The sequence below is a fragment of the Pollachius pollachius genome (assembly GCF_949987615.1).
Source record: "Pollachius pollachius genome assembly, chromosome: 13".
NCBI lineage: Eukaryota > Metazoa > Chordata > Actinopteri > Gadiformes > Gadidae > Pollachius > Pollachius pollachius.
In genome coordinates, this window is record NC_136946.1 from 21,301,951 (window position 1) to 21,327,488 (window position 25,538).

At 42.1% G+C, this 25,538-nt stretch overlaps 2 protein-coding genes and 1 long non-coding RNA gene across 4 annotated transcripts; 2 read left to right on the top strand and 1 right to left on the bottom strand.

Moving 5' to 3' along the window:
• Positions 1-135: 135 nt before the first annotated feature.
• Positions 136-22,332, top strand: LOC307084714 (4-galactosyl-N-acetylglucosaminide 3-alpha-L-fucosyltransferase 9-like; the record flags this gene model as incomplete). Its single annotated transcript, XM_079749192.1, has 2 exons — positions 136-239; positions 21,256-22,332. Exon 2 carries the CDS (start codon positions 21,256-21,258, stop codon positions 22,330-22,332), a length of 1,077 nt encoding a protein of 358 aa, XP_079605318.1. The 5' UTR covers positions 136-239.
• Positions 1,527-5,308, top strand: LOC307084487 (uncharacterized protein). The gene is made up of 8 exons (XM_079748893.1): positions 1,527-2,495; positions 2,612-2,937; positions 3,035-3,338; positions 3,434-3,591; positions 3,688-3,799; positions 3,903-4,146; positions 4,340-4,493; positions 4,670-5,308. The coding sequence occupies exons 3-8, from the start codon at positions 3,191-3,193 to the stop codon at positions 4,955-4,957; spliced, it is 1,104 nt and encodes a 367-aa protein (XP_079605019.1). The 5' UTR covers positions 1,527-2,495; positions 2,612-2,937; positions 3,035-3,190; the 3' UTR covers positions 4,958-5,308.
• On the bottom strand, positions 9,317-11,894 carry LOC307084490. 2 transcript variants are annotated; one of them, XR_013812320.1, is made up of 6 exons: positions 11,748-11,894; positions 11,438-11,590; positions 11,150-11,293; positions 10,736-10,972; positions 9,864-10,625; positions 9,317-9,667 (listed from the first exon to the last, which is right to left on the bottom strand). It is a non-coding gene; the product is annotated as an uncharacterized lncRNA (long non-coding RNA). The 2 variants fall into 2 exon arrangements; XR_013812321.1 differs by lacking the exon at positions 9,317-9,667 and having other exon boundaries at positions 9,706-10,625.
• Positions 22,333-25,538: the final 3,206 nt, after the last annotated feature.

Genomic DNA, 25,538 nt, shown 5'->3' on the forward strand with positions numbered 1-25,538 from the left:
AAATTCGCCAAAATTCATGTCGTGGAACAACAGAGGTTTCACCACCTCGCCACTGACCAGTCTTTACCGGTATTTCAGTCGCTTGCACAATCCTCCGTGGGTTAACTTGCATGAACTTTGGACCACTGAGTTTGGTGGGCTGGACTACCCTTTACCTTCATGCGTTGCAACACTTCCTTTTAACAATAAGCCTTTACGCGTGGACATCCATAGCAAGTTCACCCCTTGAGTCAAAAGAGGTATGTTTCAACAATAAATGAGAACTTGAGTTACCAGTATTTTTATGAACTTGTGTTCATAATATGCATGTGCCCGTTAAAATACATTGCCATGGACTGTATTATGCGTTACGTGTTTATTTTGCGTGTATTTTCACAGATGAGTGCACACACCCGCAAATCCACCTGCTTTTCCATGCAGTTTCACACATGAACAATCGTTGATACCATAATATTTCAATTTGGTTATTTGTTTGCATGTTTGCGCCGTGTATAGCCTACGTGTGTGTAAGCTTATGTTACAGTTCCAACCTGCCTAGGCACGTCCAAATAGCAACACCAACTGCGCTCTCCGTTAGGGCATTTAGAGAAGGTATGCGCCGATCGGTGGCGCAATTGAAAAATCTATCAGTAAGATAGCACCATGTATCATTTGCACCGGAACACGCCTCTGAGGGCGCAAGTTTATTGTCGCGAGTAAGCTGCGGGTGGAAATCTATGGGGTCAGAACAGTCTTATTAATAATGAATGCACAGAGAAGGATTCACAAATGTATTTTGCGATTTGTATATCAATGACTCTCTTCTCACAAATACATTTCAATGCAAGTTCACCTTGACCTTCGCCTCTTTAAGTTTACCAAGTTTGGTGAGGCTTGACTCAAGTTAACCCTGCCTTTAGGCACCTAACATCGATTGTGCTAATTTTGATGTCCAGCCGCCATTTTGTTACAGGTTCTGAGTTTCCTACAATATATTTGCAAAGCTGCCAACTCTCACGCATTGGCCGTGAGACACACTCATTTGAATCACTTCACACGCTCTCACGCCACACCCCCGATTTCTCACGCTGAATTTCGTCTGACACACGTCTGACTCCGGGCAAAAAAAAAAAGAAAAAAAAATCGGTTCGGTTATCTGTTATCTACCTTTTTGAGTCTTGATTCATTCATAAACACCACCGCACAGGGTGATTAGTCGATTAGTTAGACTTAGTTGTGTTGTTTCGCGCTGCCAGAACCGGTCGGACTACTATCAGATGCTTGACTTTTTATCCAAAGAAGCCCGTCACTGGATTATATTCCCCCCTTTTCAGGTATGTATTTTTTAATAATTATAAGTGTTTATGCTCTTAAAGTAACCTATTCGTTTTAATGTGTAAACAAGAGAGATATTTGTAAACTATTAGTTTGAGGTCTAAATGCAGCACAACATAAATTGTCCAGAAAAAAGCATATTGTAACTGATATACTAGCGCAGAATTATAAACCAACATGACTTTTATTAAACCTAAAGGTTTCAAGGATGCCCAATAAAAAAAAGCCAGGGCCATCAGCAGGAACAAAGAGAAATATTTTATTTTATCTATCGAAAAACCAGACACACAAGAAAAGGGCTACAGAACAACAACAAACAGAACAGGAACCAACAGAACAAGAGACCGAACAGGAACAGACAGAACAACGGACAGAACAGCGACCAACAGAACAAGAGACAGAACAGGAACAGACAGAACAAGAGACAGAACAGGAACAGATAGAACAGCCACAGACAGAGAATGAAGAACAGCGGTGGCCTGAGCAGGGGTCGAGGAGTAGAGCCATGTGTGGAGCTGCAAAATACAGGTCCATCTTTAAAAGTGAGTGGACCACAACATGGCCATTCATAACAAGAGGGACCCTCAGCACACATTACTGGTGCTCTGTGTGTCGTGTCGAGAACTCATGTTGCCACCAAGGGGTGACTGATGTTGTGCGACACATCAAGAGCAAGAGCCACCAGGACAAGCAGCAGGCACTTCAATCTCAGGCAACTTTAGACAGATTTTCAGTGCCCTGTTCCTCTGTTGTGGGTATGGCAGACCAAGAGGCTAAGGTATGCTATGTATCACTGTCATGGTCTGTCAAGGTTCAAGAGTTTTGTGTACTACTACTGTTCTATCACAATTTATAGTTTTGTCTAATATAATGTCTATTTCAACTCAACTGTGTTCTTTGGGGAGTACTAATAAAAAAAATCTTGCAGACAAGGAGGGCTGAGGTCAAAATAACCGCAACACTAGTGCAGCACAATGTTCCACTAGCTGTTGCAGACCACCTGGGGCCTCTTCTAAAGGAGTGTTTCAAAGACTCAAGAACAGCCCAGGAATACCGGTGTGCCAGGACAAAAATGTCCAGCATAGTAAACGAGGCGCTGGCACCACATTTTATGAGGGAGTTGGTCGATCAAATGAGGGAACAGCCATACACTCTAGTCACAGATGGATCCAATGACACAGGTAGTTCCCAAACTATGATGTTTTTCACCTTAACAATAATCTGGCATTATTTAGTTTTTGTGCATACATGTACATAAGAGGATGGGATGTTTTGCTTAACTATGCTGTCATTGCAGGAGTAGAGAAGATGAACCCCCTGACAGTCAGGATCTTTATGAAAGATAAGGTTGAACACCGCTTCCTGGGGATGTGTACTACTAGCGGAGCAAGCTGTGGGACAGCAGAAGTGATCTTCAGCAAGATCAAGACCACCTTGGAAGAAAAGGCTATTCCCTGGCAGAAGTGTGTTGGTCTTTCTGTGGATAATGCTGCAGTGAACACAGGTTCACAGACCTCCATTTCCTCCAGAATCCTGAAGGAACACCCCAGCATTTATGTTCATGGCTGCCCATGTCATATTGTCCATAATACCGCTAAAAAAGCTGGTGCAGGGTTTTTGGAAGTAAGTATAGGCCTAATTTTACTTCACATGTAACTAATATCTGTGTACTGATTACATGCATTAACCTTAATGTTTCTGGTCTGATTATGTATTGCAGGTTTCTAAATTTGATCTGGAGGACCTGATAGTGGATGTGTGCTACTGGTTTAAGGGTAGCACCAACCGAAAGGGCTACTTAAGAGATATGCACTTTTGACAGTCCCAATTAAAATATTGAAATACAGAACTTTTAATACATATGTTTTATAATTAAATGCCTGTAACAGAATTTTGTGAGCTTCACGAGGCAGAGTATATGGAGATCCTGCAGCATATCTCTGTTCGTTGGTTAAGCCTTGAGCGCTGCGTGACCCGGATTCTGAGGCTGTATGACCCTTTGGCCAGCTACTTCAAATCTGCCAGTATGGTCCCTCATGTCATTTCCCTTATGCATCTACTACTAATACCACAAGTTTGTTAGCTGTACATATTGCCAATTTTGTTTTTTCCATTTAAGATGAAAGTCAGGCGAGGTTCAGGAGACTTCGGGAGGCATTCACTGACCCCATGAGAGAGGTGTACCTGCTCTTTTTCCAGGCCAACATACCAACATTCACATCTTTCAACCTTCTACTGCAGAGAGAATGTTCATCAATATTCTTACTACATGATGAGGTACAGAAGCAGCGGATATACTTTTGCTGTTGTTGCTTTTTCTGCTGCAACATGTTTTACTGTTTTACACCTGTAAATGTCTGTGTTGATGTGTAGATGTTGAACTTCATTCGCAAGATGTGCAGTAAATTCATGGTACCTAGAGCGCTGATAGGCCACGAACAGCCACATGAGATTTGTTTCAAAGAAAAGGACAACCATTTGCCAGGTCAGTGTTTAATATTCTACTATTATAATTATAATTATTATTATTTTTATGATAAGCATGACACAGCATATCTGTCAACCTTGATTTGTTGTATCTGTGACAGGAAGAAAGCTGAACATTGGCTTTACCACTAGGGCCAAGCTCCACAGATTGCTTGATGATGGAGACATCACACCTCATCAGGTTGAGAAGTTCCATGAAGCTGCCCTCAGTTTTCTAATCAATGCTGTGGAGTATGCTATGAAGAAGCTGCCTCTGCAAGAGCCACTGCTCAAGCATGCAAAATTCATAGATGTCCGGCAAAGGTTGGAATGTGGCATGGAAGATGTCCTGTACTTTGTAGAGAGGTTAGGATTTCTTTCAGCAATCTCTGCTTGTTATCTGAGACTTAATGCCATGAATTCTATAACAAGAATGCCTCTAAGCACATGATCCATCCCTAACTGGCTTTTAAAAAAACAATTCTTTGGGTTGATGACATATATCATAAATACATCATATATCAAAAATAAAATACTTGTAACTCTGCTTTAAAATAAGGTTCCCTCACCTGCTCCCCTACCATGGGCCAGAGGAACATGATAAACTTAGTGAAGAGCTCCTGGAATACCAGACTATGGTATTACCACCCCTCCAGGACTCTGGACACGAGACAGAGAACTTCTGGGCTGAGATGGCAACCCGTAAACACAGGGTAAGAATGATTCTTGTACACCAATAACAGTAGAAAATTCAAATTAGAATCATTTGGTATGTATGCATAAAACTAGGTGCATGCATTTGGTTATAGACTAAATTAATTATCCTTTACTCCTCTTACAAAGTAATATTACATATTTTTACATTGTGTTCTTGGTTCCTTCTTCATAGGTGACAGGATTCCCTCTTTTCATGAGGCTATCAACAATTGCCAAGCTGGTCCTTGTTTTACCCCACTCCAACGCCGATGCAGAGAGGGTTTTTTCCGTGGTGGGGCTGAATAAAACCAAAACCAGAAACAGCCTGGCTCTGGATGGGACATTGTCGTCCATCATGACAATCAAGATGGCTGGCCTGGAGCCCTGCTTCAAGTGGCAGCCCTCCCAGGACATAATCAAGGCCTCAAAAAAGGCAACGTCTAAATACAATCAAGCACACAGCCATCAAGGAATGAGATAAGTAGCTGGAGATGAGTAATCTTTTTTTGTTAGCATATAGTTCTGTGATGGTTAAAAAATGTTTTGGGGTTTTTCATTTTTATTATTATTTTATTGTTTTAACACATACTGTGTACTACATATCTGTTTACTTTGTACTATGTGTTTACTTTTTCCCCAAATAAATATGCACAAAATGGGCCATGCTGTGTCCTGTGGTTCCATTTGTACACTCTGAGTAGTGCCTAAGGCCCATACATTGAGAACCACTGATGTATGGTCAGAGGTATGTGTTTTTTGTGTATGGCAGTGGGCCAAACAAAAATTGGCGTGTATATGGCAAAATTTTGGTTGGCCCGACAAAATCTCACTCCAAGGCTTTTTGAAAAGTTGGCAGCCCTGTATTTGCTCAACATAAGAGAGAGACAAATGTTCACTACAGGATTTCATGAATGTAGGTGAAGTTTGATGATGATTGGGTTAATATAACCCAGCCTTTGGGCGTTAAGTAAAATTTGGGCGACTTTGAGCCTCCACCTGCCATGTTGTTTTGTCAATCAACTTCATCGTACTGGACCAGTTAGAACTTTGGTCCCCAAAGTCAGTAAGTTGGTCCCGCTCAAATAAGAATTTCCGTCTAGGAACTTTAGTCACTGGCCACGCCCATTTCGATGCCACGCCCTTATTGAAAATGTGTGGATGTCATCTTGTTCAGAATTCTATCCTAAACAACTTTTGTATTGGGCTAAAGATCATAGGAGTCCATCTTGATGTTGATATAAGCATTTAAGTCTTTATGTGTTTTAAAACACATAAAGGGACCTATTTTAACGCTCTGCAAGTGAGAAGCGCAAAACGGAAGTAGCTTTGTGGGCGGGTCTCTGCTGCTGTTATACCGGTGGTTAAAGGACTCTTGCGACAGACGCAAATCTGAAAAGGGTGGCCCTGAAGTAGCCTAATTACCCGTAGGTGTGGTTTGGGCGTAACGTGCAATAAACCAATGAGAGTGCCATCTCCCATCCCCTTTAAAAGCCGTGAGCGCATTTGAACCTGACGAGTTGATGTTTTGACAGCACGTTTGCAGTCTCAGATGAGACAGATGCCTGGCCACATTTATTTCAAACTTCAAATGGCTCAGTTTATGGCCAAATAATATGGCCTAATTCACACATGGAATAGCAATTTCTTCTACAACTTCCTAAATACTGAGTCGTCATGTAAATTTCGACAAAGAAAGCTTAAAACACATATGATATGCGGTCCTGTGGCCGCAACTGTTCTATTTAATTACATGCGGCAATACATTAACACACATCGTTTCTTACCAGTATTATATACATTATCTTTATCGACTTGTGTTCCTAATATGCATGTGTTCCCCCGTTAATGTACATTGCCATGGACTGTATTATGCGTTACGTGTTTAGTTTGCGTGTGTTTACACACACCGGCATTCATTCATTCTTTTTAACACTCACTTGCAGTAAAACTATGTTTTCTCACGATCAAATACTCATCAATCCTAAAAGTTATGGGCTTGTACACGATGTCTGTGTCGAGAAAATATGTGTTTGCTGTACGGTGTTGGCAGATGCATTGATTGAAATGTAGGCCTTCAATTTATTACCGCTGTATCAGCTGTTCTTTCCCAAATAATTTTCCCAACGTTATTATTTACCGTAAAACAAGATTTTGTTTTGGAAGGCTGGGATATAGCCTACTTTGCTCAAGTTTATTATTGTTATTATCATTTTAACGCATGGCATAGCCTACTACAGTGTTCATTCATGCAGCCCCTATTGGAAAAAATAAGTTTCCACAATCCACATCATCATCATAATATTTAAATTAGGCAAATCGTTTGCATGTTTGTAATAAACTGGTAATAAACTTATGTTGCAGTTCCGACCTGCCATGGTACGTCGCAATAGCAACACCAACTGCGCTGTCCGCTAGTGCACTTAGACCAGGTATTTGTCAGTCAGCTGCGCAACTGCTTTATCTATCTGTAAGATAGCACCTGGGTGCGATTTGCCGGTGGGGATGGTGGGGATTATCCCCCCCTCTGTTTTACACGTCCTACCCTCTGCTGAATTATTTTTATCCTCGGTGGGGATAAAAATTATCCCCCCCACCCAAAGTATTTTCACCATTACATCGTAATAATTAACAACCAAAATACACAGGGTCCGTCTTCATTTTGAAACATTTTAAAATGTTTCTCAAAATTATCGCCCCCTCTGGTTTTTTCACAAATCGCACCCTGGATAGCACCATATATCATTTGCGCCGGAACACATGTTTAGTGGCGCAGGTTTGTTGCTGGGGAAAATCGGCTTTGCGCAGGGTGCAAACTAGCAAAGATACATGCGTCGATGTAGAAAGTCAATTGCGCTAGAAGCAAGATAGGGCCCAAAGACTTATGTGTTTATGTGTATAAAGACTTTTTTATGAAGTTAATGGCTCCTGGAGGCTTTACATTGGTCCATAGATGATATTTTATCAAAGTCAAAAAACCTAGGATCCTAAGGCAGGGCTCTCAAGTCACGCATTCGACGTGAGACACACACAATTCAACCCATGCACTCGCTCACACGTCACACTTCATATTTCCCACGCAGAGAAATTACCAGTATAGCGCCGACCAATTTGCGCCGCCATTTAACAGTGGAACAGGTAGGAATCAAATGGGTTCCCCGTACGTAGGGTAACCAGACGTCCTCTTTTGCCCGGACGTGCTCTCTTTTTGAGACACTTTTAAAAAAATGTGTCCGGGCAGAATATCAAAATCGTCCTGGATTTTATTACAAAGCCTCATACATGTTCACGGGAGGGTGTAGCCCAGAGCTATAGAGAGAGAGAGTTGCGACACGCTATGATCTCGCCGACAGGGTGGTCACGTGGTTGTCACGTGGTTCATGTAAGCCTCAATAGTTCCAAACACGCCGCGCTTTCAATGTTATTCTATGGGACGACAGCAGAGATTTCAATATTGAATGGTAAATATGAATGAAAAAACACATACAAGTATTTGTCTGACTGTTATTATTTTTTTACTGCATTATTGCATTATTGCATATTTATAAATGTCCGTTTTAGAGTGGTAGGGGGACAACTGAAAGCTATTAGATACGTTTTTAAGTTTTGGGGGGAAAGCTTCACGTTCGTGTTAGCATACTGGCCTAACCTTAACTTTTACCTTACATCTGTTTTTTAATCAAAGTATTCAAGATGTTCTACCATGATCATTTAAAGATATAAGCCAAACAAAGTATCAAATATATTAAAGAATAACAACTCATTACGCTTGGATGAATGAAATTGTATTTTTTTTATTAAACAATTAGTGTGACAACAAGAACAAGTGATTGCGATTGTGTGAACAGATTCAACAATGGACACAGCAGGGAACACTATATACTTAGGGCAAACCATTAACATATAACGTTGCAAATATACTATACTTTATGCCATTACAATACTTATAATAGCCCTGAGCAAATTCAAAATGGGTTTAGGAGGGAGGATCCTCGTTTGGTCATGAACTCTAACCTATTCTCATAAGTCGGGGCATAAGTGGTTGAGGAACAGTTGTTACCCGCTCTGTGATCTTCAATGGTGTCATGATTCATTGGTTACAACTAACATTTTATAGATAAATGGTCATACCATGGTTGGCTGTGCAGCATTTGGATGCTCCAATCGGTCCGAGAAGGGTTACCACATGTACGGCTTCCCCAAGGACCAAGAGCGCAGGGAAAAATGGATGGCAATGGTCAGCCGTCAAAACTTACTGACAGTCAGCAACAGTCACAAACTATGTAACGTAACTAATGTTCAGATCACTTGCTAGCATTTCAAAGGGCATACTAATTGTAAGTGTAGAGAATTATGACTTTCCAAATTTCCAATGATATTTGAAGTGCAATGGAAACTGATGAAACTTACAAGCCTACCTACAGGTACACTTTGAAAATGACCAATTGAAAGCCACAAAAGTAGTTGGGATGTTGAAGTTGAGGCCCGATGCAGTCCCAACAATTTTCATCCATCGCCCTAAACCGAAGGAGGAAACCCCCTTCTGTGGGGGTTTCCACATATTGCGCCAAATGAAACTTCGGTATGATCCATGCAGCTAACAATATTCCCCATTTCATGTAATTCAAGGATAGACTACACACCGAATGAGATTACCTAATTCATATTTGTACATTCAGTTTAAAAAACAACCAGAAGGCAGGGATTCTCTGAGGATTTGCACACAATGTAGATAAGACACTATTCGCCGGTAGATCCATTTATACATTTTATTGGTTTCTGATTGTGGCAGATTATTTAATTCACATTACAGAAATGTTTCGCTTCAATTCATTTTCTTACATTGGAGATGACAGTAGTTGCAAATGCAAAGGCAAAATACATATAACAGCAACATTACCTTGTAATTTTTACAGAGATTGAGGGAGAAATTGAGGTGGATTTCAAGAGCGTTGAAAGGGACATGACAGGAGACAGAGAGAGAAATCAAGAGGCCACATTGCCAGTGGCAGGTGATTCAGTGGCAGGTGATCCAGGGGCAGGTGATCCAGGGATGTGTGTGCCGAGGGCCAGTCAGTCAGGGGTCAACAGTGAAGTAATAACTTTGCCAGGGCCAGCTGCTCCAGGGACTGCTGCTCCAGGGACCAGACTGCCAGGGACTGATGGGGCGACTGTGGAGGACCTAATAAGGCAACTAGAAAAGGAAAAATTATTGAGGAGAGCAGAGAGGGCTCTTGTAAAACGAAAAAGAATCAATTTGGCACTAAGAAAGAGAAACAATTCAGTCAACAAGAATTTAAAACAAGTGTTTAATTCCGACCAAATTAGAGCCCTTGGACAGGAAAATAGACAAATACGGTGGGGAAAGGAGACAATTAAAAAAGCCATACAGGTTAAATTTACTGCTGGCACCACTGGTTACAAAACCCTCCAGCGAATGCATATTCCGCTGCCCAACATCCGGACGCTGCAAAGGAGGATGCAGCACGTAAAACTGGAGCCAGGAGTTTTGGGCGAAGTGTTTGAGATGCTGAGGCTGAAGGCAGGTGGTATGACGGAAATGGAGAGAGAGTGTGTGCTCACCTTAGATGAGATGTCCATTACTCCAGGCGTGGAGCTCCATTTGGGAACGGGGAGGCTATTTGGCAATGTCACACTGCCTGAGCACAAAGGACAAGCGACACATGCACTGGTGTTTATGCTGGCTGGAGTTACAACACGGTGGAAACAAGTTGTGGCTTACCACTATAGTGGCAATTCCACCAATGGAGCAGTTTACCGGCCCATCATAATCAACATTGTTGAAGCAGCGGCATCTGTAGGGCTTCATGTACTGAACATCACCACAGACATGGGGAGCCCCAATAGAGCAATGTGGAAGTCCTTTGGGGTGACCTATGACAAGCCATGGATCCAGCATCCTGTTGAGCCAAGCCAGCGCCTCCATTTCATGCCTGACGTTCCTCATCTCGTCATGAACTTGAAGAGTGCCATTGTCCGTGGTCACATCATCACCATACCACAGGATGTGGTGGAAAAGGAGCAGCTGGCATCGAGTGAAGTCTCTGTTGCCCCCTTAAAGGATCTGGTGTCCTTCCAGGAGGGCATGGCACTTAAGCTGGCACCCAATCTGTCCAGAGGTGTCCTGGAGCCTAGCCATTTTGAAAAGATCAAGGTGAGTTCAGCAATGCACGTATTCAGCAAGTCAACAAGTGCAGCCCTGAGGTACATGGTGGAGGAGGAGCGCAGACCACAGTCCTACCTTACAACGTCATGGTTTTTGGAGAAGATGGACCACTGGTTTGACCTCATGTCATCCCGCAATGTTGTTTGTGCCCTCAGTCATTTCAAGATGGAAGAGTATGAAAAGGCCATCAGCTTCCTCCGCGACTCGATCCATCTTTTTCGGGGCCTGAAGATCGGTCCCCAGGGCAGCTGGAAACCAGTCCAGACTGGACTGGTGATGGCCACAACAACAATTCTGGAGGTCCAGCAAGATCTGTTGAGACAAGGGCACAAATTTGTTCTCACAAGCCGGTTCACACAGGACTGCCTAGAAAATACGTTTTCTTGCATACGTCAGAGGAACTCTGTCCCGACACCTGTGGAGTTCCACTATGCACTACGGGCTGTCACTGTAGGGCAGTTCCTCTCCACAGCACATACTGGCAGTTACCTGGATGATGCATCAGACCACTTGGCGGACTTCCTGGACACCCAGAACAGCAGCTGCAGTGCTTCTGAGGTTGTGAGAGTGGAGCAGCTGGTAGACCCATCACCACCTGACATGACAAAGACCGAGTCCTGTGTCCTCTACCACCTGGCAGGATACATAGTGAAGAGGGTTATCGGCTTCTCACTCTGTGAGGAATGCAAGTGTGCACTGGTGGAAAAAGTCACCAACACCGCAAGTGAGAGAGCTGCATTACTTGAATTAAAAGAAATTAAAAGGGGAGCATTATACCGTCCATCCGATGAGGTGTTCACTCACCTGCAGAACGTGGAGCAGCTGTTCTGTTCTCAGACGAGTGATTCCCTCATGCAGTCCTCCAATGTAGTGGCACAGCTGGAAAGAGAGGCCATGGGTCTGGACAGCAACCTTCCCTCATGCCATGAGCTGAAAAAAAAAATCTTGTCAACATATATCAGGCTGAGGTTAAGGATTCAGTCAAACTGCATCAGGGCTGAGAGGAAGGTAAACAAGCATAATAAGGGGTACCTTGGAAGCAAGAGTCAGACTAAGAAGGCAATTTCAACAAAGCAGACTTCCTCACCTGAGGTCATAACATCTAGGCCACTGCCAACCGGCTTACTGATTGCCATGGATGTATTTGGCCTCTCCATTCCTGGCCCACCGTCCGCAGCCCCCAGCCTCCTCTTATTCCAGCAGTCACAACAAGCAGCATCTACCAGCAGCCAACGCCAGCACCAGCCACCACCATCAGCAAACGTCGTCAGCCGCCACCACCAGCAGCCACCAACAGCATCCACCAACAGCATCAGCAGTCACACTAATTTCTGTGTATAAAACATGTAAAATCTCACAATGACTTGATTTTTTTTGTTGGAATAATGAGTTTTTCACCTAATAAGGCAACTAAAAAGGAAAAAATAATGAGAAGGAGAGCAGAGGGCTCTTACAAAACAAAAAATAATCAATTTGGCACTAAGAAAGAATCAATTTGGCACTAAGAAAGAGAAACAATTCAGTCAACAAGAAGTTAAAACGAAAAAGCCATACAGGTTAAATTGACTGCCCATCATAATCAGCATTGTTGAAGCGGCGGCATCTGTAGGGCTTCATGTGCTGAACATCACCCTTTCCACGATATAATTAAACAAACACACTGTTATTTCTACTAGCTATCGCATCATAAAACCCGTCCTTAAATCAACCTAAATTATCCTATAATATAATTATAATAATAATAATAATGATAATAATAATAATAATAATAATATAATAACTAACAAACTAAAAGTTAGATTCACTACTGAACTTTGTAATTGTTGGTGTAGATACCATCACACGGCGAAGTCGAGCTAACAAACCAGCAGGCAATCGGTCGTCTACCAAGATAAAAATATATATAATTACGCTGTGCATATACAAATAAATATCAGTATATTCCTCATAAAGGTCCTGATACAATATAGACAGCTGAAATTTCAAAAGAGGTAGCTATTTAATCAATTTACCCCTGGAGATACCTTCACAGATGGCGAAGTTGAGCTAACAAACTAGCAGGCAAACGGTCGTCTACCAAGACAAATATATATATAATTACGCTGTGCATATACAAATAAATATCAGTATATGCATCATAAAGGGCCTCTGATACAATATAGACAGTTGATAATTCAAAAGAGGTAGCTATTTAATCAATGTACCTCAGAAGTTACTCGGCGGCCAGCAATGGAAATGAATGATCTCCTACGCCGTAAAATGGTTGTTTGGAACTATTCGACGCTCCATACCCCGGAAGTAGGCGCTACAACGGAGTCCAATGGAAGTGTCGCCACTCTGTTATATCTACCACTCTGGTGTAGCCTAACTACGTTAGGCTACACCCTCCCCTACTCAGTTCTTTTCGCTTTACATTGGTGGAAGTGAGTAGGGGAGAGGTTAAGTAGAGCCTTCAGATTGGACGGGTTGACTTTAGAGTTACCGTCATGTTTTGTATTTATTTATTACCTAAATATATATACCATAAATATACATTTATTTTTTTGCACGTTTGCAACGTTTAAAATTTCAGGTGTTAGGCCTAAGCTACTGGTGTTGCTTAGGCCAATAGCCTTTTGAGGCAGTGTTGTTTCTGAATATAAGTGTTAAGGGCCAATAATGCTTACTATCATACATTAGTCACCATGTCTCTGGACACATTTGTATACAGTCACATGTTAATAACCCCCCCGCAAAATCTCACTCTGAACTCAGTTCAAAACTTGAGAGCCCTGCTAAGGGAATTTAGTGTTTTTGATATTCAAGAGAGCCATAAATCGGTAACACTTTATAATAAGGTGCCATAATAAATAGCAAACTAGTCATTACCTAACCCATTGTTAATATTTGTTAATTGTTACTAAAATATCTATTTGGCACAAGTTAATAGTTTTTTCATCATTAATTAAATATTGTTTTTAATTATAAAAATTATAGTTGTAGTTAAATTATATAACCCTTACCCAACCCTAATACACGACCCTAACCCTAACAGACGGCCCTAACCCTAACACACAGCCCTAACCATAACCATAACACACAGCCCTAACCCTAACACACGACCCTAACCCTAACCCTAACACACGGCCCTAACCCTAACACACGGCCCTAACCCTAACACACGGCTCTAACCATAACCATAACACACAGCCCTAGCCCTAACACACGACCCTAACCCTAACCCTAACACACGGCCCTAACCTTAACACACGGCTCTAACCATAACCATAACACACAGCCCTAACCCTAACACAAGACCCTAACCCTAACCAGCGACACTCTGGTCAGAGAAAAAAAACTATTAACTTATGCCAAATAGATATATTAGTAACAATCAACAAATATTAACAAAGGGTTAGGTAATGACTAGTTTGCTATTTATTATGGTACCTTATTATAAAGTGTTACCCATAAATCTATACAAAGGAAATCATAGGTTGAGGCAGATTAGTTCACCATGAGAATATGCTTGTGTGGGCAAAGTTTTATGACTGTAAGTTAAAGGGGTCACGAGATATGCTTGTTCCAAGTTTGCATATTTGGACTATAGCCAGGGGTGCACATAACTTTTTAAGTGAGTAGATGGTTTTTGGTATGCACCCCACACATAGCCCCACAAGTAATCTTATGAAAGTTACCCAGTTGCCTCTTCGTGGTCTACTGCGCTCTGCATTTCACCAATCACGTGCAGAATTTCAGCTGAGCGGTATTCTCAGAGAACTCTGATGATCTCATTCTTGTTGTGGCTGTTTTTCATGATGGCATCCTTTGAGGGCAGCTTTGTGTCAATACTGAGTTTAAAGTTTGGACATGACAAGCCTTTGCATCTCCTCTCTCTTTCGTGGGACTTGATGGAGTCACTGATGTATTTATCAAATATGATAAAGTCTTCATGGGGTTTAACTGAAGCAGCTTCTCTGCCGCTATAATTCTCAAATTCTCTGCAAGAGATTTTACAGTCCCATGTTTTGGCCCCACAATGCGATGTAGTAACATGTTCCCATCTACTGCTTCCACATCTATGTACCGACTGACTTGTCAACTTTCCGCATGCACCCATACTCATCAAACAAAGAAGTAAGAACAGGAGATAACTCATAGCTGAATACCTTTTTCCAGTGATCTATCTCTCTGGTTCCTTTGGTTCACATATTAATCCACAAATTAAACAATGTTTCCTAAAGTCAAACTCTTCAGTGTCAGTTTTGCGACATCGTTTGGTGTTTGCAGGATATGTTTCATCGTTCTTAAAGGGATACTTCACCAGTGGAGATATGAAGGTTTTATGAAGTAAATAATTATTTGTATTATAAATCTACAAAAAAAAAATTGAAATCGGTTCATCCTAGCTGGAGAAAAGCCAGAAAGAGTCTCAAAAGTAAGAAATCCTCCAACTACCACAGTGCATTGCGCTCCCTGCACCGCCCGCCTGTTTCCGTTTGGGGGGGGAAGTCCCCATGGTCCTAGAGCGAGTGGTGGCGCGAGCAAAATTTGCGTAAACATATCCCCTTGATACGTTGACTAGTTTAGACTTCTGCCCTCGTTTTTTCAAACGCATAATTTGTATATTACTGTACAGCATAAAAACATTTGCTAATTACAGTAGCTCAGCATATCAAGTATTTGCACGAGTGATCGACCGATATATCGGCAGATATTTGCGTTTTTTACGTGTATCGTATCGGCCGATATTTTTTTCAGTTATCGGCCGATTTATTTATTTATTTTTATTTTCTTTGGCATGATTTACAGACAGTTCAATAAATGTTAAATTTTTATAAATTGAGACACTGTAACATTTGTTATCATTGTGTCATTTTTATGATGTTAATTGAGGGAGGCTTAGCCTGACCCACATCAAGAAAACTAGGGTCTGGCAACGAGTAATGAATATGGCCCAACTCAAGGGGCCGCACCAAGCATGCATTTTAAAATATCAGAAGAATACAAGGGGTGACGTATCCAGACCAGTGGAGCTAACCAATAGATAAGACTTGACATTGTCCTGACGATTTATTTCCTAAATTATTTTATGTTGCTCCACTTCGACAATCAGTCTCTCTTCGTCCATGTTGCCGACCCTCTGAGACCCTTTGATTGATTGACTGCTGACCTGGTGCCACTGGTCATGACGTAATGTTGATGTGAAGTTGTGATAGGCTACATCAGCTGAGTATTGTGTTTTATTTTGAAAATTGACCGGATGCTCTATGGCTTTTACTTTTTCACTTCCTGCCCGGCTCGATCTGCTCTGTTGAAATTGACCCGGTTCAGCAACGGCTCGCGTCACAAATAGAAGTGCTACGGAATGATAGCGCTGCAGCGCGGCACGCCGCTCCTGGGACGCTGCTGAGACGTTCCGCAGCGCGCCCGGTGGGGATGGTTTCATTGATTAGAGCGGCAGCGATCAGCAGCGGTGACCGCGGCGCAGCCATTTCACGGCGCTTACGTCCCCGGTGGAAATCATGCGTTAGTGTTGCAGCTGTTGAGTGAGTGAGAGGTTGCGGGCACACAGCTCAGGCTGCCGGACGGCGCTGCAAGGAACTTTCATAAACAGAATATTGTTATCCCGCAGTAATCAGCCCGACAACCCCGAAACGTTAACGGCCCACCGGGAATTCTCCCGACTCTCCCGATTACCACTCTGCCACCGTGTGTGTGTGTGTGTGTGTGGGTGTGTGTGTGTGTGTGCGGTATTCGATAGCCTGGTAATGTGTATAGGCCTATGTACGGTAGGAATATTCATACTGGTTTAAATAATAAATGTTAGTATTTCCCATCTTTGCTGAGCAAGAGTTTTGTTCGAAAGTTCAGTGATTGAAACAAATAAATGCCTGGGCTATTGAAGTTGTACGGTAGGCCTACCACTGCCATGCACCTACCCGATGTCAAGTGGACCGGGTTGAATTCACTGCGGGTCTCTCTTCTTATATCCATCTTACCAAATATATTTTATTACTGTCCTTCTCAACACTCTCTGATCTCACTAAAAGGCTAGCAGCACGAAATCAAAGGGATATTCGGAATAGAAAAAAAGGTGTGATTAATCGCGAGTTAACTATGACATTAATGCAATTAATAGCGATTAAATATTATAATCGCTTGACAGCACAAATTTTATATAATTATTATATAACGGCTCCATATTTCTCCTCCGCCGTCCAGTTTGAACCGCAGCTGTCAGGGTTGCTAGGTGACAAGAGCAGCGTGTCGTCACGCAAGGTAAAGGGTGTTAACGGCTTGTTACGCAAACTTGAAATGATCCGTAGGCCAGACCGTCTCATTTAACAACGTTCGGTCGACCTTCGGTCCGGCCTTAACGGTCTACGAAAGCCACACCTTCGTAGACCGCGTCCTTCAAAGGATGCGTCCCCTGAATTGAGACACCATATTGTAACGTTCACCTCACGTGGTGCAGCGTCGAATAAACAGACGATGTCCGGTGTTGGGGCAAAATAACCTGCTGAGCACATCACATGTACATTATAAATATAGCTAACTCCTACCCTAGCTTAATGAGCACATCACATGGCAGTCACCTTATAATATAGTCAACTTTTAACACATAACACATACATGAGAATATAGTCAGGTCAGGGCCAGAGCCAGGGCCCCATATCTCCTCCCGGCAGATGGTAGACACTCAGACAATGCACCAGTCATCCTCAAGGACGGGAGGACCACAACAGGTGATGCTCTGAAGCTCTCCCCCGTAAGGAGGAACACAAGAAGATATACATGCATACACTAGTGCCTGGGAACCAAGGTCAAGTAAAAACACACAGAACCACACACATCTCAAACGCACACACCTCATCACGAGGAGATACAGCATAAGACTGTATCACTCTGAGACTCTTCACCTTCTTCCGAAGCAGACCTTCCACGGAGGCGAAGCTCCGGACGAACCATCAGCGCTGATTAGGGACTTAGACATATTCGATTTCTCACGCTTATGACTCTGTATAACCGTTGCCACTTTACTTAATAAATCCAAGGTCCTCGTGCCGATAGACTTTATTACCTCTCCGTCTCATTTCATCTGGTCCAGTAACTAGACAGACCGTTTTTCCCAACACCGGCTTGCAATCCTGCTCTTTATTTAGTAAATCCAAAGTTTGTCTCCGATCACTGTTGGCCGTGACCACTCGTACATTAAGCCGTAACACAGGTCTCACTACAACAACCCGCCGCTTCCGGACCCTCCCTCACGTTGTCCCCCCCCCCCCCCTTCTCGCGAGACAATCCCTTATTAACCCCCACTAATAACATTTGTGCATAACCCTAACACATGAGAACATTTGTATTGCTGCTGAACGCATAATAACAGAACCACATTAACCCAGCTCGTTACAATATGAAACAGGCAGGATATTCTAGAAGTTTGCTCTCTAGCTCAACGTGGAATAGATCTCCCCTTTGTTTACTTGCAACAATGATACTGATACTATTATACTTATACTCAGTGTTGCCACAGTTACCTTGAAAAAGTAATCTGATTACTGATTACTAGTTACTCCTTAAAATAGTAACTTAGTTACTTTACTGATTACTTGATTTTAAAAGTAATTAAGTTAGATTACAAGTTACTTTATAAGTTGCATTTAGCTGCGACAACACCCCCTGCCACCTTAAAATAAAAAATTACAACCGTTTTTTCCAATACTAACTTCCCGCCCCCGGCAACAATTGTTCATGTGATGGTAAAAAAAACCGAAAGACGACAGTTCAAACCGTACTTGGAGTGGCGTTTCTGGACAAGACCGGTCGAAAATGATTAACCAGCTGATCAACTGTAAATATCAGCTGATCGCGAGCCTGTAATCTAAACAGAGAGGTGTGGCGGAGTTACGTAACCATGACAACAACTGTTTATCAAAATAATTTCAGTGTGGAACGTGGATGCAAAACATTCCGAAAACGATATGAAAACGATAGTGTGGACGGAGATCATTTTCATTGCGGATGTGCGTGGGGCCTGAATTTCAATTTGCTTGGTTGCAAAGGCTGTGGAACATCTGCCGAATACTACAGATGCCAACTTTTCATCGGATTGCTCCGGGCTCGCCATTTATGCTGCTTCATTGAATCTGTTTGGTGTGTGCGTTTGTGTGTGTGTGTGGCGCGCGTGTCCTGGCTTGTGTGTAAAAACACTGCCTCCGATTGGCTACCATGAAACATGACTCTGCCTTAGCCAATCATAATCGCTTATCTCGTTGTTAACCCACCCAGTCTCCTCACTAGCAGTTTGTGTTTGGAGCCAGGGGTGCGTTCAGATTACGCAGTTTATTTGGCGTTAACAGCGTTAATTAACGGCGTTTCCTAACGCCATTATTTTAAACGGCGTTATTACCAACACTGCTGCTTCTACATGCAAGTACAAATTGGCTTGTTCTGCACAAAGCTAAAGGCATGCAAGTTACTGATTTGGTCTCTTTCAAAACAGGTAATGCTTCACATCCCATATGATGAGGCTTTCTGCCACAAAGACTGTGGCTAGATTAAGAGCATTCTATTTCAGAGACATGCTCCCTTTGGTTGGATGAGTATAATGAAGGTCGCCTGTTGCTCTGTGAGCGTTATATGCAGTTATGCAAATGATTACTTTATAGTACTTAACTACTTGTACATATTTTTACTACTATTTGTACATATTATTGGCTATTGTTTTTAATGTAATTAGTTTTTAGTATTATGTCAAAGCATTAACTCAATCATTAAAGGATTTAGCAAATGCCTCAAATGTGTTAAGTTTATTTTATTGAGCCTCTCTGATAAAGACATCATGTTTGTGTATAAAAATACAGATATCAGTTAAAGTTTGTTATAGATTTGTAAAAATGAACAATATAAACAACAAGAGAAACGACATTTTAACCATGTTACCATTACAACTAATTTAACTTATAGCTGATTGAACGCCTTATTCCTCATCTCTTGTATAATGTCCCCACAAAGATTACATAGACCTGCACAGACTCTCAGAATCTTGTCAAATTTCGGGGCAAGGTTATTGGGCACTGTTTGAGAGACTATTCTGTAGTACTTCAGGCTGCGTATGACCCTCTCGGCTATGCGCCTCGTGTTTGTGGTGTCTTCTTCGGACAAGGGAAGGCCTCTTCTAGTGAAAGCTGGCAAGACGAGCTTGACTTTACATTCAAACCAGAAGATCTTGGATAACAACTCCTCGGTCAGCCATCACCTCATCACCTGGACGCAGATACTCCAGAAACCCTAAGTTGGCTGTGATGAACTTATAACTGCATCTCCCACCATATGCTTGAGAGATGAACATAATCAAACCACATGGTGCAATAACTATGAGGAACTTGATTGTATTATGTCCATAGTAATGACTGTAAGACTCGCATCTTGAGTCCAGATTGTGAGCCTTCGGAAGAGGCGCCCCCCTTGTTTACGCACGGAATAAGGTGGATACTAATGATAATACTGTTGATTATTTTAGGGCCTGCTTGAGATGACTCCTCGTGGTTATTGGTACATGTTTCATGACGTTCCTCAGATATTCTTTGCATCTGTAATATGAAATAATGTATTTTGTGACTATCCAGATTACTTTTTCAGTGACACTCATATATTAACTACACAGTGCTTCATTATTAAATTATAACATTTAAACTAAGAATATGATTAGGGTACTACTTTTCTTCAAAGTAAGATGTTCATTTGTGGAAGCATTGGATATAGTTCATCAGGGAAAAATTTATGTTAGTGTAATTACTCTTAGTTCAATCATTATAATGTGTACTATAACCTTCAATTTGTCAAGGTCAAACTATCTAGAGCTAAATTGTCGTTAGTTTTTTCATCAGTTATTTGAAATTTTGCTTATTTGACCTTTGCTTATACATTTCAAGGTCATAAATCAAAATGCTCAATGGTGCAAAAGTGGCATCATCTTGATCCTGAATGAGTCACTATATAACAACAAGAAATTTCAACCAAACTTTGTATATACCCAACTGCGAGCTGTGTTTGTAATAACGCCGTTTAAAAGAACGGCGTTAGGTAACGCCGTTATTTTTTCATCAACGGGGTAATCTAACTAATTGTTGTTTCCTTCTTTCCAACGCCGTTACCGTTACTGTACATTAAATGCGGTGCGTTACAATGAATTGATTGAATAAACTGCGCAATCCGAACGCATGCCTGGCTCCAAACACAAACTGCTAGTGAGGAGACCGGGTGGGTTAACAACGAGATAAGCGATTATGATTGGCTAAGGCATGTTTCATGGTAGCATGTTTCATGGTACTAAGCCAGTGTTTTTACACAGAAGCCAGGACACGCGCGCCACACACACACACATGCACATGCACACACCATACAGTACCGATTTTTGGAACAAGTAGTGAGTAACTATAACTAACTACTTTTTTAAAGTAACGCTCCCAACACTGACTGCGAGGTTCACCTAACTTATTTAACTGGCAACCAGAATATTTTGCTAGAAAGGCCCTCACAACGGTTGTCTGCTAGTCATGAAAGTATTCAATTCTTGACTTGTCAACACATTTTTTTTCCTTCTTCCACAGATGATATGGTTTAAGCACAAGGCAGCTTGCCTTGGATTTATATGCATCATTACCCTCATCTTTCTTCTAAACAACCTTTCTAAAAAACAAGACTTTATTTGCCCAGATGAGGAGTTCTATGATGAAGAAGCAGAGCTGTCCTCAGGCAAACCCATAGTGTTGCTGTGGTTCTGGCCGCTTGGTGTGAAGTTTAACTTCAAGACCTGTTCCACACACTTCCAAGTCGATAGCTGCGCGCTGACAGCTCAGAGGTCCCTGTACAACAAGGCTGACGCGGTCATTTTCTACCACAAAAGCATCGGCCCATTTCAGTGGAACATGCCGAGGGCCCCCCGCCCGTCCTTCCAGAAGTGGATCTGGTTTAACGTGGAGTCCCCAACCAACACGCTCAAGAAATCAGGCATGGAAAACCTCTTCAACCTGACGTTGAGCTACCGGCGAGACGCCGACATCACCGTGAGGAACGAACTGACTATCAAGAGCCCGCAGACGAACACCAATGACCTGTTTGTTTTGCCTAAGAAGGACAAGCTGGTATGTTGGATTGTGAGTAATAACAATCCAAGCAGTGGGACGGGTTCAAGGGAACTGTATTATAAACAACTGTCCAACCACATTGACATTCATGTCTTTGGTGCAGCATTTTCCGGACAACCACTGTCCTATGAAGACTATTACCCAACTCTCGCTAGATGTAAGTTCTATCTGTCGTTTGAGAACTCGTTATTCAGAGACTACATCACAGAGAAGTTGAACGGGCCCCTGGTGGCGGGGACGGTTCCTGTAGTAATGGGCCCACCCAGAGAGAACTATGAGCAGTTTTTTCCGGCCAAATCCTTCATTCATGTTGATGACTTCAAGGACCCTGAGTCACTAGCAGACTTTCTGCTCCACTTGGACCAGAACCACACAGAGTATATGCGGTACTTTGAATGGAGAGAGTTTTACACTGTCACGCCTCATCTCCTGTCCACAAAGAATGAGTTCATTCACCCCATCTGTCTGGCGTGTGGGCACATGTCCAAGGACAAAGCCTACAGTGTCAAACGAGATCTTTACGGATGGTTCTTTTCCTGAACTGAAGGGTTTGCAAATTGCTTCTGTACGTGTATTAAAGAGTCAGTGAACTCTTAACTGTTTGAGATGGAATGTGAACACTATGTTATGAAAAATAATGTAGTTTGGGAGTTTTAGGAAAGAGTTATCGTGTTATCGTTATGGTTACGACCCACGCCAACTTTATGATAGTTTTTTAGTACTGTCGTTGTGTAACTGTTATGAACGTTATAATAAGCAATTGTATTTGAAATGCGCCACACAACGTAGCGTTATACTATAGGCAGTGTTGGGAAAGTTCACTTTCTACGTGAACTAGTTCAAAGTTCAGTTCACAAATTTGAAAATGAACTAGTTCAGTTAAACGTTCATAATTCAAAATTTGGAACTAAGTTCACAGTTCCAAAAAATGAAATAGTTCATAGTTCTTTTTTTCAATACGTTGCTGTGAGCTATTCGTTTTTGCCGGTATTTTGAACATTGAGCCCCCTTTTGAGGTTTGTCTAGGATGAAATAGAGTGGTTGAATCAAGTATTGTAGCTTAATACAGTTTCTATCGTGTTTTATTGCACATTTAGCGCATTTTGTAAATCCCATTGATTTCTGTTGGAAGACTCATAGATGAGACAGAGAACCGAGCGAAAAGACTACAACCAAACGTGAACAGCCCCCCGTTACGTTTCCGGCCAACAAGCAATGATTCTATGAGGTATTCTAGTCCGTTGAGCTATGAGCCAGAGAGCCAACGTTATGGATTGTACATATTTATAATTTGAAATTCGTCTCAGCCTTTATACCACAGATATTCTAGGGTCTATAGCATATAACCGCATTGTCTGATTACAGTTTAATTCATTTTCCACAATTTAACAGCTCTCGTTTTGAAGAATAATCACCGCGCCATTCGTTTCAATGGGAATCGCGCCAGTCTATACTTTCAAAATAAAGTGTACATATTTATAATTTGAAATTCGTCCCAGCCTTTTTACGACAGATACTATAGGGTCTATAGCATATAACCGCGTTGTCTGATTATAGTTTAATGTAACAGTAAGCTGGCAACACCGCAACTGCAAATTAACCGCACGGAGATTACCATGGCAACCGGTCAAACAAAACGCGATCTGCGCGCACATCCGCCGTGTTGATAAACAAATAACCCCCATATTGAACGAAGTGAAACCAAGTGAGCGTGCCGTTCACAGAGACCAGAATGAACGAGTTCACAGTAACGTTCATCAGGCAGTAACACAGTATGTTCAGTTCACGTTCGCCCAAAATATGAACGAGTTCATGAACTTTCGTTCAATGAACGCGTTCAGGCACAACACTGACTATAGGTGTCCGGGGAGCTGAACCTACACTTAAATACCAACATTAAATGCATCGCTGCTTAGAGGGAGCTCAGAGAGACTACCTCGGAAAAGGTAGTCTGACGTCCCAAAAAATCACTGTCATGTTAGCTTAAGGTGCCAGTGAACCCAAAACCACTATTTTATTGTGTCAAACGTGTTCATTTGTCTTATATGATCATCATAATCTATGCCTTTTAATCAATATTACTAAAATAAGTCCCCAATTTAGAGAAAAAAGTGGTAAAATGCTATGTTTTTGCTATGCTCAGCAAAATACTATATTTAAGGGGAAATATTATGCCACCAGGTGTGAGTGTGATTAGCCTTACAAGCCGTTTCGAAAATCTGCCCCATATGACATCACTAGTGGGCGTTTCCACCGCGTCAACTATCTGTCCAACGTGATCTCCAAACTAGACTACAGAGTTAGGAACTTTTATAAACGCAATATTGTTATCCCGCAGTAATCAGCCCGGGGGCCCCGAAACGTTAACGGCCCACAGGGAATTCTCCCAACTCTCCCGATTACCACTCCACCTGTATGTGTGTGTGTGTGTGTGTGTGTGTGTGTGTGTGTGTGTGTGTGTGTGTGTGTGTGTGTGTGTGTGTGTGTGTGTGTGTGTGTGTGTGTGTGTGTGTGTGTGTGTGTGTGTGTGTGTGTGCGCACAGGCGTTATTCGATTGCCTGGTAAACATGTACGGTAATATTCATACTGGTTTAAATAATACATTTGATAGTATTTCCCATCTTTGCTGAGCAAAAGTTTTGTTCGAAAGTTCAGAGATAGAAACAAATAAAAGCCCAGGCTATTGAAGTTTTACGGTACCACTGTCATGCACCTACCCGATGTCAAGTGGACCGTGTTGAATTCACTGCGGGTCTCTCTTCTTATATCCATCTTACCAAAGATATTTTATTACTGTCCTTCTCAACACTCTCTGATCTCACTAAAAGGCTAGCAGCACGAAACAGCAATATCGACGAGATTCGCTATGCATAGAGAAGATTTGCAACATTTTGCAACAAATTATTCTAAATCTGCCCTTATATGGACACGTGAGAATTTTGCGGTTTTCACTGGCTACACTGTTGCTGTTGGCTGCTGGTAATGCAACCATAAAGAACTATACTCTCTGGGGGGTTTTCATCATTACGTTTTTTTATTTATTTTTGACGGCACAGCGATCCAGGGCTATTCCCAAAATATCCGGGGCTATAGACTTGAATGCCCAGGTCTAACGACGCGAGTGTACGATAATACGATTAAATATCAGTGAAATGGTAAAGGCATGCTGCCTTTGTATGTTCTGTGTCATGCCAGATTAATAAAATATTTTAATGTCTCGTCAATCCGTCCCGTTTTTTCATTGCTTCGTTCTCACGCACGCGACCAGGGACCCCCACCTTGGTGGATCGTGGGTGGGGGGATTCTTGAGTGGGGGTGGCCATCTTCACAATAGTGTTAAGTCACTGTTAACCCAAGAAAAATCTAATATGCCCTGAATAAACACAACTGTACATAATTTACTTTTAAACTCCATCATTGCTAAATCAAGTCTTTTATCTTGCTGATATGTTCAACATCCAATAATCAACTACACCCCCCCATCCCGCTGCGTTTGGTTAAAGTTGTAATGTTGTGTTGACTGATGACCGACTTGCACGATTGTTTGAGAATGAGAACGAGGGAGGAGCTGAGTCTGACTGACTCAGCTCATGGAACCATGGAACTGTGCATTCCATGATTCGATTCACCCCTACCGGCAACGCGACTGAACGAACAAACGATTCTGAACGATTCCTCTTGGCGAACTGACCGCCGTGAACTGAATCAAGGAAAAGAATCATGAAATCCATCACTACCGGCAACAA

What these genes read in the sequence shown, in the direction of transcription:
- LOC307084487 (XM_079748893.1), top strand. Translation starts at nt 3,191, where the DNA reads ATGCCTGTAACAGAATTTTGTGAGCTTCACGAGGCAGAGTATATGGAG. An exon ending in TATTCTTACTACATGATGAG is followed by an intron (nt 3,592 to 3,687) that starts GTACAGAAGCAG and finishes GTTGATGTGTAG; the next exon opens with ATGTTGAACTTCATTCGCAA. An exon ending in TGGCAACCCGTAAACACAGG is followed by an intron (nt 4,494 to 4,669) that starts GTAAGAATGATT and finishes CCTTCTTCATAG; the next exon opens with GTGACAGGATTCCCTCTTTT.